Consider the following 19,446-nt stretch of genomic DNA (forward strand, 5'->3'; position numbering starts at 1 on the left):
GACTACTTATTTTTTTTCCCTTCATTATGATTAATTTGAAGAATTTATGTATTTGGAGTATATTTTATTTCACCACTCTGAAGCTGCAGTCTCTGTTAATATCATTAAGCACAAATACATTGGCCCTGTTCTATAGAATACAAGCAATGAACTACTATTAACACAACACACAATAATCAAAAGAGAAAGGAAAGACTTCATCATTGCAAGATAGGTACCTTTCATCAATTGTTGAGAAACTCATCATTTTGATTAACTGCAAATAATGTATTTTCTACTCTGTTTGTCATCCAGATAGTCTGTATATCTCAGAGGCATGTTGGTTCTGGTATTCTGTCACTAGCTTCTTTCAGAACTCCAGCTGCACAAACTCAGAGTCCTGAATACAACTTTATCAGAGAAGTTGAACAAAAATTTTGAACATATATTAACTAAGTCCTCTCTCAAAAGAGAAACATAGACCAATAAAGGAACCATTAACAGTAACAGCTGTATCTCTGAGGGTAATAATGAAAACAGTACTAACATCCTTGAAATAACATTACAGATTCATCTTTACTATTATTATTATTTTTATTTTATTTTCTCACCAGAATTCAGCCACAAATCACTAATATTAATATTATGTTTCCTGGACATAAATGTGTACCATTGGCTGGAAGATAATAGAAGGGACAAGCAACTTGAGGAGTTTCAAAATTTTTTGTATAATTTCAGTGCTCATTCATTTACAAGAACTGTGTCTATGAAAGTCCTCTCATGAAATAAAATTTTCCAGTGTGCTCACTACTCTGCAGTGTAAGCACACGACATGAAAGCAGTCCAAGCTGTGCACTAATGCTGCTTTGAAGAGTCTGTGTAGAGCAGTCTCTGTGCTGCAGGCATCTGCAGGCATACACCTTTCACAGACAAGCCATGAATGACTCAATGTTTCAGGTTTGCTAAGATGATGATGATGAGGCTGCATGTCCAATCTTTCCAATAACCTGGTGTTAGTTATTTCAACATTCTGAAGCTGACGTTTAAATAAATGGTTGGAGACATTCTCAGCAGGCTTGTCTAACCAGAGACATGGTGTAATAAGAGGTGTAAGGTTAAGGAGCTATTAATACTATATGATTGAGCAGCCATTTACAACATTTACAACTTAGGTGACCTTGATTTAATCTGGTTGAGCCTATTTTGAAATCAAATTGAGGAAAATTTCACTGGGGTTGCTTTAATTCTGAATGAGTGCACACATAACACTTTTTGTATAGACTAAGTAATCCATTTTAAAAGTGAATTTGAATTAATATTTCTGAATTATTAACTGAAAAATGTGTATCCTGATGTTGAGTGTAAGTTTGTGTTTCCAGGCTATCATCAATATAGTCAACTCCAGTAGACAAATCATAATTATTTGGAGCAATTCTTAATTAGTGAGAACAAAACTGTCAGCAGATACCGTGAAATATCTTAAAGAAGCCAGACAATTGAGCTCATACAGTTTCTTTCTTTCTGTTTTTTTTTCCCTTTTCCTGGAACTGTGTGAATTCAGGGTGAGGAAGACACTCTAATATAGCTTCATCTTTCATTGTAAGGAGCACACAGATATGCATCCTCACTTGAAGCACTGATATATGTACATATTCACACAAGTTCCATGGTCAATGAGACGGAAACTTCTCCAATGTATTACTCACCCCTCCAAAATCTGAATTCACTCTTTCATGTGGCTAGAGCTAAATCCTGAAGGCAGCGTCTCAAGTGTCTGATGTTGGCACTATCAGGGTTGTATGTCTGTAGAAGTTTGTCACCATCTCTTTCCTACATTTTTAGTGGCATAAAATAATGGTAGAACCATAGGATATCCTGAGTTGGAAGGGGCCAACAAATATCATTAAGTCCATCTACTGCTTCTGCACAGGACCACCCAAAAAATCAGGCAATATTTCTGACAGCATTGTCCAGATGCTTCTTGAACTCCAGTAGGCTTGGTGCTTCCCACTTCCCTGGGGAGCCTGTCCCAGTGCCCAACCACCCTCTCAGTGAAGAACCTTTTCCTAACACCCAGCCTGACCCTCCCCTTTCCCAGCTCTATGCCATTCGCTTAGGTCCTGTAGCTGTCCCCAGAGAGCAGAGCTCAGTGCCTGCCCCTCCACTCCCCTCGTGAGGGAGCTGCAGGCTGCCATGAGGCCTCCCTTCAGCCTGCTCTTCAGACAGAACAAACCAAGTGACTTCAGCCACTCCTCATATGTCTTGCCCTCTATACTCTTCACCATCTTTGTAGTCCTCCTTTGGAAATGTTTTAATAGTTTTATGTCCTTCTTATACTGTGGTGCCCAAAGCTGCACACAGTACTTGAGGTAACGCTGAACAGTGCAGCGTGAAACAATTCCCTCCCTTGACTGTCTAGCAATGCAGTGACTGATGCACCCCAGGATATGCAGAGGTCCAGTTGGCCCTTTTGGCTGTCAGGGAACACTGCTGACTCATGAATAAGAACTGTTTGTTGACCAAACCCCCCAGATCCCTTTTCGCAGGGCTGCTTTCCAGCCTCTCATTCCCCAGTTTGTATATATATCCAGTTTCATCCCTTCCCAGGTGCAGAAGCTGGCACTTGTTAAACTTCATATTGTTGGTGATTGCCCAGCTCTCTAATTTGCATCTCTCTGCTGGGCCTCTCTACCCTTGAGGCAGTCAACCACTCCTCTCAGTGTACCATCATTGCAGACTTACTAAGTATTCCTTCAAGTTCTATATCCAAGTCATTTATGAAAACTTTAAAGAGAACTGGACATAAAAAGGAGCTGTGCGAAACCCCACTAGTGACTGGCCATCAACCTGATGTAACCACTTTTACCATTCGAGCCCAATTCATCTGCCAATTGTTCACCCATTATATTATGCATTTATCTAGATGTATGCCAGCTATTTATTTATTTATTTATTTATTGTTTTTATTTTTTGATAGAGGTCTCACAATGACGTCAGCCAAGTCTCTGAGCACCTTGGGGTGAATCCAGTCAGGTTCCATAGACTTGTAAGCATCCAGTTGGAGCATCAAGTCCCACACAATTATGGGGTTAGCTGGAAGTTTACCATTACTGCAGTAATGATAGTGATAAAATCCAATTCTATATTGCTGACTACCAAATATCACTATTGTCTTATGTAAACAACACAGCAGACTATGAAAAAATCCAACCGATTTTAATAGACTTTGAACCAGGACTCCATGAATTTTGGGACATTCTTAAATATCGTTCTGTGATGGATTCATTAGTCTGCCCCTGTCTTTTGCTAGTAAAAGAAATAACATTAACCAGACTCCCTTGAAAGCTTAATGCTAACAAAATTGTAAAGAACATTACTTTCACTGTGCAATCTGATCATTGCTATGTTTTGTTGGAAGAGTCTGTGTTACATGTTGTACTCTTACATCTTGCATGTGTTTATTATCTACCAAAAAGAATTTTTACTAAATTTGAGGGGAATGCCATACTTTGGGGAGATTCACCTATTTACATGAGAGCTATGTGGTTTGTGAGCAGTGACCATAACATGGAACACAACACTTTTCTGTAAAAACATAGCTTATTATTATGGTTTAGCACCAACAGGCAACTCAGCCCCATGCAGATGCTCACTCACTCTTCCCAGGTGGGATGGAGAAAAGAATCAGAAAGGTTAAAATGTGAGAACGCATGGGTTGAGATTAAGACAGTTTACTAGGTCAAACAAAAGCTTTGTGTGCAAGCAAAGCAAAACAAGGAATCTATTCACTACTTCTCATCAGCACACAAGTGTTCAGTCACTTCAAGAAAAGGAGGCTTTATCACATTTAACAGTTTCTTGGGAAGACAAATGCCATCATCATGAATGTTCACCCCTCTCCTCCTTCTTTACCCCATTGTTTACTGCTGAGTATGATACCATATGATATGGAATATCTCTGGTCAGGCTGGGCCAGCTGTTCTGGCTGTGTCCCCTCCCAGCTTCTGCTGTGCCCCCAGCTTTTTCATTGGCTGGGCAGCACAAGAAGCAAAAGTCCTTGGCTCTGTGTAAACACTGCTCTACAACAACTAAAAACATTGGTGTGTTATCACCACTATTTTCATCAGAACTCCAAAACACAGCATTATGTGAAGCTCTGCAAACAAAATTAACTCTGTGCTAGCCAAATCTGTGATATTTATTTCTCCATAAATCTTTTGTACTAGACAGTGCAAGAGCCAATTGGCAAAATAAAGATTTTTTTGCATCCTTAAATGGACATCAATTGTCACCTGTCATATTTGACTTCAAAGTACAAATATTAAGTTTCATCTTTTATTCTGGACATCAGTTTTGTTATAATAAAGACCTAATTCTTGGAGCTTTGTTATCATGCTTTCAAAAGAGCAGTGACTTTGATAAGTAGCAAATGTTAACAGTTTTTAAGCAGCTCTGGTCTTAGGATATTCTATATTTTTTACTCTTTTTTTTTTTTTTTCCCCTCTAATAAAGTAAAATATTACAAGAAGTGACCTTCCAGTGCTATTGATTTCATACAGTTACATGTTTGACACCAAGAAAGTGGTATTAAAGACATACATTAATGACTTTATACTGATATTATTTTTGTCCCATTGATTAAATATTGATAAAGACTATTTTCTTTTATATATTTAACAATTTTCCTGAGTGAGTTGGGACCACAGAGACTCATAAGGAATGGAACAACATTCTGTGTCTTTTTGCTCACTGTTGAGTGCTCAGTTTTAGAGGAAGTGCCGTTAGTCTTTCAATGTATAACTATTTTACCTCCTCCATTTACTAGCAACATGGAACAGCTGCTTGTTAGCAATCTTGATGCTCAGCAAACCCTGGACATCAAAGCATATTACCTTGTTATGCCATGGGTGGAGATTCCAGAGTTGAGTGGGGTTTTGTATTTCACTTTTCCCTTCATTAATTAGTCTTTCAGGGTATTGCAACATTTATTTTTTTTTTCTTTTTTCCTGGCCTTTAAATGGCAGGGAATTTTTTCCAGATAACTTCTGGTACAATGTTGCTCACAGTAGTTTAAAGAAGTGTATATGGCATGACTGTTAAGCTCATATTCTGTATGCTCATACTATTTGCAGTGCAAGAGAATCATGCAACCATCTCCCATAGTCAGAGTAATGTTCCACAAATACTTAGAGCATCAGCAAGTGTTAAAATTCATTTTGTTCTTATGCACTCATGCTAATGAGTAATGAGTAAAATGTTTCTTGCTGAATTTTCTCTACTTATCCTCTATTACTCCCCTGCTGCTTTCAAATTTTGTCTGAATGAGGATGTTTCCAAGAGACCAGGGCATTTCTTTCCACAGAAGCATGAGTGTGCTGCCGTGCTGGTACTGCAGTCCCAGAATGCTTGAAAAAGAGCTGTTGAGAAGAGCATGCAATCTGAGTAATCATGGCTGTAATAACACTGTTGTTGCTAGTATTTAACTCTGCTACTCAGATACCATTAATATTTATTTTTATTAAATAACTTATTATTTGACAGACCACCTACTAAATGGATAAGAATAGCTGATTGGTGTTTGCAAAGATGAGCAATTATTTGCATTATATTTCAGACAGACACTTTTGAAAGTAGTTTTGAGAGCAACTTTCTGACCATTCATTTTCTTTTGTTATTCAAGATACAAAATAAGATGTGAAAGAATTAACTTCATGGCACAACTTCACAGTGTTAAAAAAAATGTCATTTGATTTAGAGTGTTAGTATTTCTTGCAGATATATAAGGTACATAAGAAAGATTTTCTTCTTTTTTCCTCTCTTCACCTTCCCATTAAGCACTCTAATTTCTGCAAACATAAATAGCATGACTGTAAAGCCTTCTTAATAATAACAAATATTAATAATTATTATAATTAAATAGTTATTTCTTTGTAATAAGAAAGGAGTTAAAAAGATTCATCCAAAAAGACAAGTCCAATTTTTGAAGTAATCCATGTTGTTTGGAACAGCTGCTATCTAAACATGAGCCATATTTTGAATTTAAGAAAGAATATTTGCTCTTCTGCATAGGCCCTTAGCATTCAGCTTTGCTATTCAGAGAAATGTGAATATGGGATTTAATTAAATGGCATTTACACAGTGCAGCTAAGCACAAAGACTTACATATTGTTTTAGAAAATGTGAAGGCAGTAAACTGTGATATTTAGCAAGGATTCCACACCACTTACCTTCTTCGTCTGCCCCCATGCTTTCTCTGGTCAGCTTACCAGAGTGCAATTTTACTGAAATATTGAGGGAAAGAGCCCAAATTTTTTGACAAAGAACACAGCACAACAAGGGGGAAAATACATGCTTCTCTTCCTTATATTTTATTAAGTGAAAACAAGTTCAGCTCTCCAGTCATTGGAGCAAATTTTTATTGCTCATGTGCGGTTCAGTTTTAAATGCTGAACCAACACACTGTATGTGCATTCCTCAGAAACAATCAGAAAGAAATAAGTTAACAATTGTTAATGTTTCCTCTTATTTAGTATTGCTTGTTAATTAGTTGCTTTTAATGCTATAATTACCCGAAATTTTGTGATTTGTTGAATTCTATTAGAAAAACCTCTAAGTGAAGAAATTTGATTCAAACTAGAAAACAATAATAATAAATTTTTTCTCACACATTCTCTGTAATTTTCCCCTAATAACCAAGCTGCTATTGCTTAAAGCTATCGCTTTTTAATGAATATTTTATTTGGTGGCATGCCTTAAAAACAGCTATTTGAGCCTTGTTGAAATGGGACTTTAACCATTGTAAAATGTAAAAATGTAACACATTTGTGTTATTTAGGATTAGAAAATTTTATTCCTCTCTGAATTTCTCCTTTTCTTTTTTTCCTTTTAAGATTAATTTTTAAAAAGACTACAAATAATACATTCATTTATTTGATTGTACTATAATTCCTTACATGAAACTCCCATTCACTGCTTGAATGAGCACTTTGTTAGTTTTGTGAATATAAAGCTATGCCTAAGTGGTTTTCTTTAACATGATACTGAATTAGAACTATGTCCTAATGCTAGCTCAGGAGAAGCTTTCATCAAAGTTATTATAATCTCCCTGGACATCCTTGTAGTTTAAATATGTTCCCAGCTGGACTGCACTAGATTGTACATAGCACCTTGACTTTTAAGGTCCATCATATATCTAAGGATGGAGTGCCCTTATGTTCATCAGTTTCCATAAAAAACTATTTCAGCTAAATCATCACAAAATAGACTGCTTAGGATTCAAGGATAAAAGGACTGGAGCATCTCTTGAATTAGGAAAGGCCTCAACCATGACACCCAGCTCATTTTCCCCTTTCTGCTGAAGAACTGAAAGCACCAGGACAGTGCTCATGCAGTATTCCTCACATTTCTTGAAACCATCTTTCAGTGTGAGGTATATACACTTAGAAAGTAAGAACACGCATAAGTTCCATGGAATATTTGTATAATTTATTGAATATCTACATGAAGTACTTTACATTTTCTCTTGACCAGCCCTGGACAGCTTCACACAAACCCTGTATACCTTTTTTCTTTGTTTGCTTGTTTCTATGTTTTCTAGAACTCATCTTGGCTGTTCTCATTTCCAACTGACTTCCAACTAGACAAGAATCATTTTAAAAGGTCTCTCTCTTTTCATGGGGGGAAAAAAAAAGTCTTTTCTTTACACTAAATTAAAAGCAAAGAAGCAAAATACACTCTCCTCCCTTCTCCAGCCTTCCAAAAACAAATTATTTGTAGGTATCAGGTGTCTTTATATGACAGAATTAGCTATAATTTGTCAAAGAAACATTTCTAGACTTTTCCAGAAAGCATTTACTTTTTGTTTGTTTATTTCCTCAGTAATGCTCATAAGGGAAATTTCAGTAATTATATGAATTCTCATAAATTACATCCTAAACAAAAACATAAGGCCATATATAAGACTTTTTTTTTTTCCCGTACTAAACTGAGAAAAGAGTTCTAGTGTTAAAACCACATGTTTTGCTCCTACTCTTCATCTTTTTTAGGTAATATTTGCCCTGAAGATATGAGAAATGAGAACCCTTTTCAGCTTAACAGACACATTTTGCATTCACATTGAATGTGAGAATTACAAAAGCAGAATGGGATTCATTTGTAGTCTTATTTGTATGCCAAAATTCAATTTGTTCTCCTGGCTATGGTTTGTATCATAACAATGTCACAGATTTTGATACACTGTTCCAAATATATTTTTTAAAGGTGATTTGTTTGAATGAAGTTTTTATCTGCATGTTTTACAGCTCAGGTTGGCATGTTAAAGCAGCCTAAAAAGGAAAACATTAAATAGAAATAGTGGAAAAGCATGTAGCAAAAGACATCATTCTGAAACCATTTCCTCCTGTATAGATTACTATGCAGTCAACTGACTTCGTTTTACATGCTTAACAATATGCTAAATTGCCACATATGCTAATATGCCACAGAAAGTTTCAATTTGCAGAAAGTATGAACTTCATCAGCTTAAAAAAAAAAAAAAACTTTACCAGAAAACTTAAAAAAAAAAAAAAAAAAACACTTATAGTATGTCTTCTTCAACACTTGTTGCTTTATTAGGTAAAACTTAAAAGATACTGAAAGCATGCTGATGAAATTTGCTTTTATGAATGAGTTCTTTTGTACTGGGAGAATTAATAAACAATCTAATAAAGTCAGTTTGGAAAACAGACTTTCTTAACAGTTTTTTAGCATCCAAAAACTGAAAATGTTTCTTTCAATACCTGCATTCAGAAGAATAGCTTCTTGTTTACCAAATCATGCACTCCCATAACAGTATCTCCTAAATCTTACATAGTATATGATTTAGCAAAATAGATAGCACTTTTAGCAAATTAATCTACTTCGTTTACTCATGTACTCATGTATAAATATTGTCTTTGGATAAATCCATAAATCCATAAAGCATCATGACTTAGTTTGTCTAACTCGATTAAAAAAAAAAAAAAAAAGCATACATTTCAGATGAATTCCAATGACATTTCAGCTAAAAATTAAAACAATAATTTTCAGGAATACCTGTAGATTTAAAACAAAACTTAAAAACAACATTGAAATAGAAAAGTTTATTTTAAATATTTTTAAAGTCATAAGTTAGAGTTTTGAAATTTTTGTTTCAGGTATCACTTGTTATTTATAATGTTTCTTTTGGATATTTGGATATTTAAATCCTCTTCCATGGTCTTTTTAGTACTGATGAAAAATAAAAAGAAAATTCTTATTTTGACATATACCTCCTCAAAATGAAACAGTCAAAAAAAAAAAAAAAACTTTCTCCAGTGAAAAGTTGTTACAGCTAAATTTGTCATTGGGTGTACCCTTGCCTATTCCTTATAAACTAAGAGAAACCTCCTGCAGGTTAATTACTCTCACTGCTTCACTCATTCCATAGTGAAGAGGAGAACTCTGTCTTAGAGTTGAAGCCAGTATCACAGCCTATGCAGATCCAAAGGGCTCCTGTCATTTGCATTAAAGGAAAAAAAAAATCCAAAAAATAAAATAACGTTAAAACATTGCCATCCTTAAAATGTGCAGTTATTGAAGAGGGACAAAGTATATTTTCAGTGGTTTTGACTGTTATCTGACAGCACAGCTACTGTCTAAAAGACTGGTTTTGGAAGGAAGCATACTGTAGTTGGTATTCATAGGTTTTAAAAGCCTCCTACTCTTTACTTTCTTTTCTCCTGGAAAAAAGTGTGATTTTTTTCTTCCTCCTTATCCTAAAAAAAAAAAATCTTATACGAGTCTGCCTTTTCTAGTCCACTTGTTCAATTTACAGTGCTTATGCAGTTTTATTTCCACTCTTCAGGCTTCCCCAGTCTCATTTTGTCCACAAACTCTTACTGTTTTTGTTGTTTTGTTTTGTCTTGTTTTCCATCTATCACAATCTCCAGCTCATCCCTCCCTTCTTGTCACAAGTTTCCCCTATTGCTTTCCATCTCTTTGTCCAGAATATCTTGATCCAGCTAAGTCTATTTTTTTCTCCTCAAGCTCTTTGGTCACATTATACATATTTTGGCTTCCAGTCGCCCCAGGAATGATTTGGCCCAGGTACTTTGCTAGAGTAGTGTTAGTCTCTGACCATGACAGTCAGGCCAAGTTTTTGGTTGGCAAGTTTTTGCTTTCCAATTCAGTCATGTCAATTTTGACACAAAAGTTAGATGTCTTCTGCCGTCACCTTTTCCCCTGTAATTGTAATATCATATGATTCTGCCATCAACTTTTCCCCTGTAATATCATATGATACTGATACTTAAATATTTTTATTACAAAGAAAATAAAACAACCTTGTTTTTTTCCTAGCTTTTTTTTTTTCCCCCTTCAGATATCTAAATTGTTCTTATGGGTTTTCTACAAAAAAAAAAAAAAAAAAGTCTGAAACTAATTTCAACACTGAAAATTTCATCACAGGTATTTATATATGACAACAAATTAAGTAAATGAAATTATAGTTTTACAAAAGGAAGTATCAGGCTAAGAATAAAAGGCATAACTACTGTCCCTATCTCTCTTGAGTTTTTCCTTTAGCATATATTTTCCTAATATTTCCTGAAGATGTGATAAGTAAAAGTATATATAAACATTCATACATGTATAAACATTCGAATGTGACCTCAAAATGTTGCACTCAACATAGAATCATAGAATCATAGAATATCCTGAGTTGGAAGGGACCCTTAAGGATCATCAAGTCCAACTCTTGACACCGCACAGGTCTACCCAAAAGTTCAGACCATGTGACTAAGCGCACAGTCCAATCTCTTCTTAAATTCAGACAGGCTCGGTGCAGTGACCACTTCCCTGGGGAGCCTGTTCCAGTGTGCAACCACTCTCTCTGTGAACATGAGTATATTTAACCAAACAAAATGGCTCATTTTACAAATACTACAAGTATCTCAGAAATAACACAATCAAAGGTGATCTTTAGAATTACACATTACACATAATTTATAATTACACATAAGTTTATTTTTTTTTTCTAAAAAAAAAAAAAGAAAAAAAAAAAGAAAAAGAAAAGAAAAAGTATGTTTCTATTCCTATTTTTCAAATTTAATATTATGGCCTAGTTAGTCTGTGGCTGTAGACCAAGTCGCAAAAATCTGAAACTTTGCCCTTTCCCTCCATGAATGTAGTACCTTTTAACAGTCAACTGTAAGCTGGGTTTCCAAGTGAAATGGTTGCAGCAGCCAATACTACTGGCAAATTTGAATGATGATCAGATAACACCTTTAGAATATGTTGTGGCACCAGGCATGTTATAATTATGAGATATATAACCATGTTTAAAATGCTCCTTGTCAGAGACCTAATATGTATCAGGACTTTGTGAATATATGAAGGAAAGAGAGCTAACTTTTTGCATTCTGACTGCATGCAAAATACAGGTATTTTTAAAATTATTTCTACTGTCCTTAAATAAAGTATTTATTGGCATTTAATGGGGCTAGCAAGTGCATGATGCCCAACTTGCCTTCTTCACAAAAAAAAGTGAACTAGTTATTGACTTATATATTTTTATTTTTATATCCATTAAAGGAATATGCAGAAATAATTTCCATTTAAAAAAGAGAAAGGTGAGTTTTAAGTTGGCAACTTTCTTCCTATAAGGTATTTCTCTTTATCAAATTGGCACCCCCTGGTAGTCAATTTTAGTCTAGCTTTTTCTTTTTTCTTAATGAACCTTATTGAGAAATCTCTGGCAGAGCACTTTAGTAGGAAAAGATTTGTTTTAATCATATCTTTTTTGTGGCAATATATTGTTTTTAAGTAGTTTTATTTAGGAAAAATACCTTAGTTCAAGGATGGAATAAGCCCTTTTGTTTTAACTATTCTGTATGCCAGAAACTTCCTGCTATTGCCCCAGTGATACCATAAAGTAACCAAAGGTAGAGGATATAGCTGATCCACACCAAGATCCACACCAAGAATGAACAACAGAGGAAAGAAATAGGCATCAGAAAATCAACTGCGTTACAACTATTTTTTCAGATGCTAGCATACCTCCAATCATTTTCTCAAACACGTACTAGACTAATAGTTACCTTTAAAAATCTTGTCACCATTAATCTCAGAGTGCAAAACTCAGCTTCTGTAACAAATTAGGTTGGGAGAATGGGAGAAAAATCTCCTTGATTGTGAACGACTAGGAAATAGGCAGTGACACTTATGATCCCCCCTTTCAGAATAAAAGGTTATTCATTTGAACCCTAGTAAAATATGTCATTATCACTATTATATGTGGGTACTACTGGAGCACCTCAGTGTATCTGAAAGAGGTTGTGAAATACAAAATCAGAAGATATATGTGTGGCTTTCAGGTGTTTACATTCAGCTATCCCAGAATGCAAATATTCTGGGAAAAGTAAGCCTATATCTGTGGAGTGGAATAATGGATTTAAGTGCTAAATTGTCAATAGCTTCTAATCTTGTGCTACAAAGATGTCACATTGAGCCTTTTAGCTAAAATCTTGTTGACGTGGAATCTGCCTTGTGAGACACTACAGATTTTTGCTGTTATAAACTCAACTAATGGGAATGAAATTACACTGTTGTTCTCTGGAAGAACACAAGAGTGACTCATGGTCCTAGTCTGGAAACCATAAATATTAAACATCTCTTCTTTGTTCTCTTCTTAGCTCCTGTCCGCTACTTTCAATGTGTTTTCATAAATGGACCTAATGGATTTGGACTACAGTTTCCCACTAATCTCCCTTCAGACAAAGAAGAAAAGACTCACTCAAAGACTTCCAAGAGAAAGACAAGAAAACCAGGACAGTAGAGAGACTGGATCACTCACGTTTGCACTTTATCTTTTCTGCTGAGGTCCACAGTACTTAGGGTGGTACTTGTCATTGCATGAATGTGATCCACTGGGACATATGCACCTGGAAACGTTTCCATGGGGCAGAGGCAAAAGAAACAGTAATGGGCTGTGTAGAAAAAGGTAGAAACGTAAAGGTGCCATGTTTCTCATCAAAAGCCTGCAATGCTAGCAATGAATTGGCCTGATTGTGTGTGAGCAAATGTGTGTGTGATTTCCTGCCTCCTTTGCTCTTGTTTTTCTTTACCTGCTCAGCATTAAAGGGAGTCTGTTTTCCATTTAATCTTATCTAAGGAGTGAGAGGTTGAATGTAGCTCTTATATCAGCAAGATTGCAAGCTACCTGCAATCCTAAATCACTTATTCTTAATGTTCAGTCAAATTGCTGACAGCAAAAAGCCTCACTAAGTCACGAAAATGTGCTCTGCAATTGGTGCTATTTTTATGTCTCATTGACCAGTGTAGTCTGAAGCCCACACATGCTCTCAGCAGCCCAATATACTACCAGTAAGTTGACTCATCAAGTCATGTTAACGATGAATATTTCTATTTATCCTGAAGCAGTTAAAAGCATGGTGTATTTGCCGTGTCTGCTGGTGAAGTACAAGCAGGTCACTTTCTAAAGCCAAACTGAGCAAAGAAAGTGAAACAATACGGCAAAGATGAGGAAAAACATCATTTTACAAAGGTCCCGTGAAACAACAATAATCAATTTTAGTAACTCTACATTATTTTTATTTTTTTTTCCTGCAGGTAAATCAGATTGATTTTGATTTGCAGCAGACCATTAGAATGTAAAATATACCAGCCAACTATTTGCTCTTATCATGTCATATGAAAAACTATGATGTCAGGTGTCACTCATAAAACTAAACCGATCCAAATTTCCAATAAACAAACGTGCCAATTTGATACAAACTCCAGTAAGTGAGAGAAAATAACAATAAATAAAAGCCGAAGTGTATTGGGTAGCTGATTTTACTAGATGAAACCCCTCCATCTAGAAAGGGTTTCTGAGCTATTAGAAGGATGAGAACTGGAAGTAGAACTGACATTCTTCAACATTTGTTAATTTCTGTAGAAATAACGGATTAGTTACCTTAAGAAGGAGATGGGATGACATTAAAGATGTGATGACACATAACTGAAAATTAGCATCTCAATTGTCTGGTACTGTAAATAGTCATGCATTTTTGAGAGCTGTTATTAGTTTGTATTCCTTTGCTATAATTTTGCATTTGGTCTGTGAAAGGTACAGTGGTGATTTTAGTCTCATAGTTACCAGGTGAAACAGCACAATACCCTTTGTACAACCTGGTTGCTTGTAGATTCTGATCACAATAGTAACTATATATTGCTGTTTTAGCATAGTTCCAGTAAACATCAATGCCTTTCCACATCCTCTCTCCTTGCTGACCCATTCTTATCTTAATCAAATAATTGACTCACATGTGTTTCAAACAATTGAGTCCTTGACAGGCTAATGCAATTCAGAAAGCTGTGCTCTTACACTGCTGGGTCAGGCTGGTACTCTCTGATTACCAATCATGGCCTTATGTGAACTGAGATGCAGTCTCATAATGCACAGATCCTTTGCTGCAAAATCTGTATTTACAACAAGTAGCTTCTGGAAAAAGGTAGGAACAGATCTTGCCCTGGAAGTAGATTTCCCTACGTTGGAACATATTGTAACTAAAAGTGTTCATGGTGAATGCCTCCAGTGTCACCTGTGAAATCTGTTCTGGAGACAAGTACAGGGATATAGAGCTGCCAGCAGAAAATACTTTATGATAAAATGTCAATCTTTACTTTTCTTTCAGGCTTTTTTGTATTAGTGGCTTTTTTTCCTTCCTAATTTGTGACTTTTTATATATTATTAAGGATGTTATTGCCTTAGGTTTTTACTGTGAAAGCTGTCTTAAAATGAGATTATAACTTTGTGAAAATCAGTTAATTAAATTCAGGACTTTATCCAATTTCAAAAATCAAGAAAAAAAAAATATACTATAAGATGTTATTCTTTTCAACTTCTTTTACCTAAATAATTTCTGTGCATTATAGTTAGCCTTAATCCTTCTTTCTCATTTGAGTGGAGAGATGACAAGAATATGTTCCATATATCATTCCTGTAATGTTTCAGTTATGTATCTGAATGCTTTGGAAGTATAAATTGAACATTATTGAATAAGTAGTAAAAGTTACACAATTATTTTTGTTTCCTAATCTCAATCTAACTGCATCAAAAAACAGGTAAAACAGTTCTGCTCTTGAGGTGGCAAGTATTTTACTCTTTAAGTTCACATGTGACCTCAAAAAGAATTACTTGAATTGCATGGCTTTACTCAAATTAGGCTGGAGTATTGCAAAATCATATGGTGATTGTTATCCATTTTGGAAAATAAAGAATATAAACCATGTTTCAGTGACTGTAGGATGTTTTTCTGTTAATCCAAATATGGATGGTAAGGGTTTACATATGTAAGTTGTTTATCCCTACTAAGTTTTTACAAATCTTCTGAATATGATGATAGCAGTAGTTACAGTTACTCTGGAAAATGAATCATTCTGCATTTTATTCATTCCTAATGGGCTTTTTGCAATAATTGGATAGACTTCCTACATACTTTGTTTGGGGATTATACTCTGACAGACAAAAGGCAATTTAGTTGCAGTCATTCAAGACAGAGCTTCACGTGTACCAAAATCACATAAGTCCGTCAAGGTGTTTACTTCAAATATTACTATAAAACCAATGAAACCAAAACTGCATTCTCTTATAACTAATCTGTGTTCAAGGTGATTTTGACTAACAAGAAACTGTGAGAGCAAAAATTAAGAGATTTTTTTTCACACCCTACAGGAAATATAGCTTGTCTAAAATATGTGAGCTGATACACAAACCAGATTATGGCCTAAGAGAGCATGGCTGCAGTTGTGGAGCTTTGTATTCAGGTATGAGGGCCCTGTGCTCCATGGAGTTTGGCGATTCTTCACAAATGGGAGGTTTATTGTGCAGCAGGAGAGTTGTATAGGTAGATCAATGTTTTATGAGACCAAACTCCTCTCCCAGTTCTAATCTCCACTTGTCAAAAATGTGCACTTTTCTCTGAGATGCAAAAATTCTGCTGAAGCAAACAGGAGCAGTATATTTCCAGTTTTCTTCACCCATCCTTCTGAGGTTGATAGTGAAAGTATGAGATTGGCTGTTAGACAAGGGTGGCCCACCACAGCTAGTTATTACACAGATCTATACACCACCTGCTCCTACTAATTGTTGCAGAATGGCAACAAATTGCTATTTGTCCCACATTCAGGATCTCCACTTAGAACATAAGATAGAACATAAGATAGAACATACATAAGTGTACATTTGTAAAACACTGCAAAGTTTTTTCCTGTTGATCCCAAACCCTAGAAATACACTGCTAGCTTTTTTTTTTTTGCACTGTCATTTACTACTTGTGTAGCCTAGTTTGGATGCAAAGTTCCCTGCTGAAATATATATATAGAAAGAGATATAACTTTGCTTTAATCCAACAGAACAGAAGTGTAGCAAGCCCAGTTTCAGGGGAATGTCTTTATCTGCCAGGGTATAAACACTCAGAATAGTACCTGAGTATCTTCCCTTTCCTATCTTACCTAATGCTTTCTTTCCACTCCAGCATGACACTATATAATCCACTCAGTACAATGAGAAACAAGAAAAAGACTTACTCCCTTAGGGAGAGCACTGGTTGTTTAAGCAGCTTTCGACTTAAGATAGAGTCAGCCACTGACTGTTCATAGTTACATACCACTTCTAGCACTTCTTACCAAGGACTTGAGATTTTGGAGGTTAAAAAAAAATAATAATAAGGATAAGGATAGCTTAGCTTAGGGATATGGTTTAGCAAGCTTAGGGATATGGTTTAGTGGGGACTGTTAGCGTTAGGTCAGAGGTTGGACTCGATGATCTTGAGGTCTCTTCCAACCTAGAAATTCTGTGATTCTGTGATAATGTGAACTCTATTGGGAGGACAATGGTATGGTACAGTTGATAACTAACAAAAAAAAAAAAAGAGGAAATACAAGGGTTCTCAGGAAGGAACTACCTATGAATATACATTTAAAAAAAAAAAAAAAATAGAATAAAGAAGAAGAACAATCTGCTGAAGACAGTGATATTTCTGTTGCTTTATAGTTTTCCAGAAAGAAGAAACACAAAGGCAATTAAAAATATGAAGAACATTTGATTTTTACACATGTAAATGTCAATAGATATCCAGCTTTCATGTCGTCTATTTATCCTGAGTGAAATTCTCCAAAAATTCCCAAATTGCAGAACAGGTAAGGAATCATGTTCACCTATGGGTAATACCTCACTCAATAGAGTGTACCTCTCAAAGCAGAAGTCTTATCCTTTTATTTAAGCGGTTAATGAACATGACCATTTGAGCTTATTTTCTTGATTTATGGGTTTTGTGTGTGCTCCTTTGTAACACAAAAATTCACACAACAATAATCTGTTCTGCAGTACTCATGTCTCAGGGACTATATTAGTTAGAAATTTTCTTTATTGTCTTGTCTCTTTTTATGACAGAAATCAGTAAAATTTGTAGAACACAATTTTATTTTGCCTGATCAAAAGCTGTAATATTTGCTTTTGTAATTTTAACATTCCTCATTTTTGTGCTTAATTTTGCTCACAAATATAATTGTTCTCCCATCTACCACATCTAAAGAAACACTTAAACAACTTCTTTATGAACTGAGGGGAACTGCGAAATGAAGGTCTTCTCTTTTTTGGCCCTGTTAAGGAAATGGAAACATAAAGCTGCTGACATTAAAATTCCAACACACTTTCCAGCTGAATGACAAAGATATAAATGCACATTTATTGTGTAACCCACTTTCCATGCTTTTCTTTCTTTCAGAAGTTGAACAATGCAAAGAGGGAGCCTTGGGTACCATGCTGTTAAATTACAGCTTAGCTATGGCATCTCAGTGAATAAAAAGGCAACATGAAGACAACTTGATGAGAATGTTCCATATGCCTAAGTACCGTATCTTCCTGTCAAAGTGATATGGCCACCCTTTCTCAAAACTGATTATCTTTGTTCTCTCCTTGACCTTGATGTGAGTGGGTGTAAGTCCGGTTTGCGAAAACCTGCGTAAATCACTACTGCTCAGAGTTTTTTTAGAATGTGGAAGTCAATACAATGTTCTGCTGTAATGTGCATGCATATGTGAGTGAAAACCTAGATATATAATCCTTGCATACCTGCCACTGACATTTCAGTTAAAATGACATGTTCTCTGACAGATCATTAATAAACTAGAACAAGGAAGCTGGAGTGGTCAGTCAAATACCACCAACCTTTCCAAATTCACAGAGAAATATATTTAAAAAAAAAAAATAAAAAAGTAGAAATTAAGATAAAAGCTAATAAAAAAATACGGTTTTTTGTTTGTTTGTTTGTTTGTTTGCTTTAAATAGGATCCTATATAACTATTTTAAATCAGATAAAGTTTCCTTTTTAGTTACTTGTCAAGTGCATTTTCCCATGAGTGCCTTGCCAATTTATGCATCATCTCTGGGCATAAGTCAATAAGGTTATTGATATTACTAGAATTCTACAGACTTTAAGGATATTTGGATCCAACCCTGAATGCACTTTTTTAACTGACTGGTCCTTTAGCTACTCATTTTGGAAACTTCCCTAAAAAATAAAAGAGAAACCTGATGTACCAAAACACTTTCACATTTTCAAACCTAAAGCAGAAAATGTACTTGTAAGATAATTACCAATGACAATAAGGTTATTAAATGCTAAATGACAATGAAAATGAAACATCTGGGTGTTTCAGCTTCCAGAAAATAAAATCAACAGCATGCTTATAATTTGCCTGCAACCTAATGATTTAAGGAAAAAAAATTGTCTAGACATTTTCAGTTTATAGCAGCACTGTTGATGTCATATAGTTTCATTGGGTTAGAATCAGCATGATTTATAAATCAGTGTAACCAAAAGCAGAAATATTGTCAGATGAAGTATGAGAGTCCTATTCACTTTGGTCACAGGGGTGTTTTATAAATATATTAGTTTGTAAACAGATGTATCATGGACAGTAGTGACTGGCACACTCCACCGAAAAGGGTTTCTGCAATTTAGTTGACATCATAAATTCTGTGAAAAGAAATTTTAACAATAGAGCAGTTGTTAAGTGGAAGTGTTACTCAAACCTTGATATCTTTCATCCTTTATATTGAGAATGCTACAAGAATTTATATACTGTGCAACTATTGCAAGTCTTTTGCTTCCAGGAATGTACCATTCTCTACTTCTACTTAGGTACATGCATATTTTTTGGAGTGTTAAAGCCGTTATCTAACATTCATTCTCTAAATTCATTCTCTAAAATTAAATCATTGGCTAAGATGCAAAAGCCTAGTTTTAGAATGGAGCTGAGTGTTTTAGGCTTACAGAACTATCACTGTAATCAACTTTTGTATTTGATTTTAAATCAGCCACTTCTGTTCATTTTTTTTTCTTCTTTTATTTTTTTATATACTGATCTTAACCAAAACTTTTAACTGTAAAAATAAAAAAAAAA

At 35.1% G+C, this 19,446-nt stretch overlaps 1 protein-coding gene across 20 annotated transcripts in view; it reads left to right on the forward strand.

Moving 5' to 3' along the window:
• The window catches only part of TRDN (triadin), a 239,662-nt gene extending 221,412 nt beyond the window's left edge, over window positions 1-18,250 (forward strand). For 18 of the 20 annotated variants that reach the window (XM_072036042.1, XM_072036055.1, XM_072036056.1 and 15 more), the window contains one exon: window positions 12,669-15,269. In XM_072036042.1, coding sequence (XP_071892143.1) covers window positions 12,669-12,811 — 143 coding nt within the window. In that variant the 3' untranslated portion in view covers window positions 12,812-15,269. Of the gene's footprint in view, window positions 1-11,568; window positions 11,607-12,668; window positions 15,270-15,712; window positions 15,805-17,032; window positions 17,179-17,765 lie in introns of those variants that run through there. The other 2 variants (XR_011808384.1, XM_072036049.1) reach the window with 2 other exon arrangements.
• Window positions 18,251-19,446: the final 1,196 nt, after the last annotated feature.

Source organism: Anas platyrhynchos, chromosome 3 (assembly GCF_047663525.1).
Source record: "Anas platyrhynchos isolate ZD024472 breed Pekin duck chromosome 3, IASCAAS_PekinDuck_T2T, whole genome shotgun sequence".
Taxonomy (NCBI): Eukaryota; Metazoa; Chordata; class Aves; order Anseriformes; family Anatidae; genus Anas; species Anas platyrhynchos.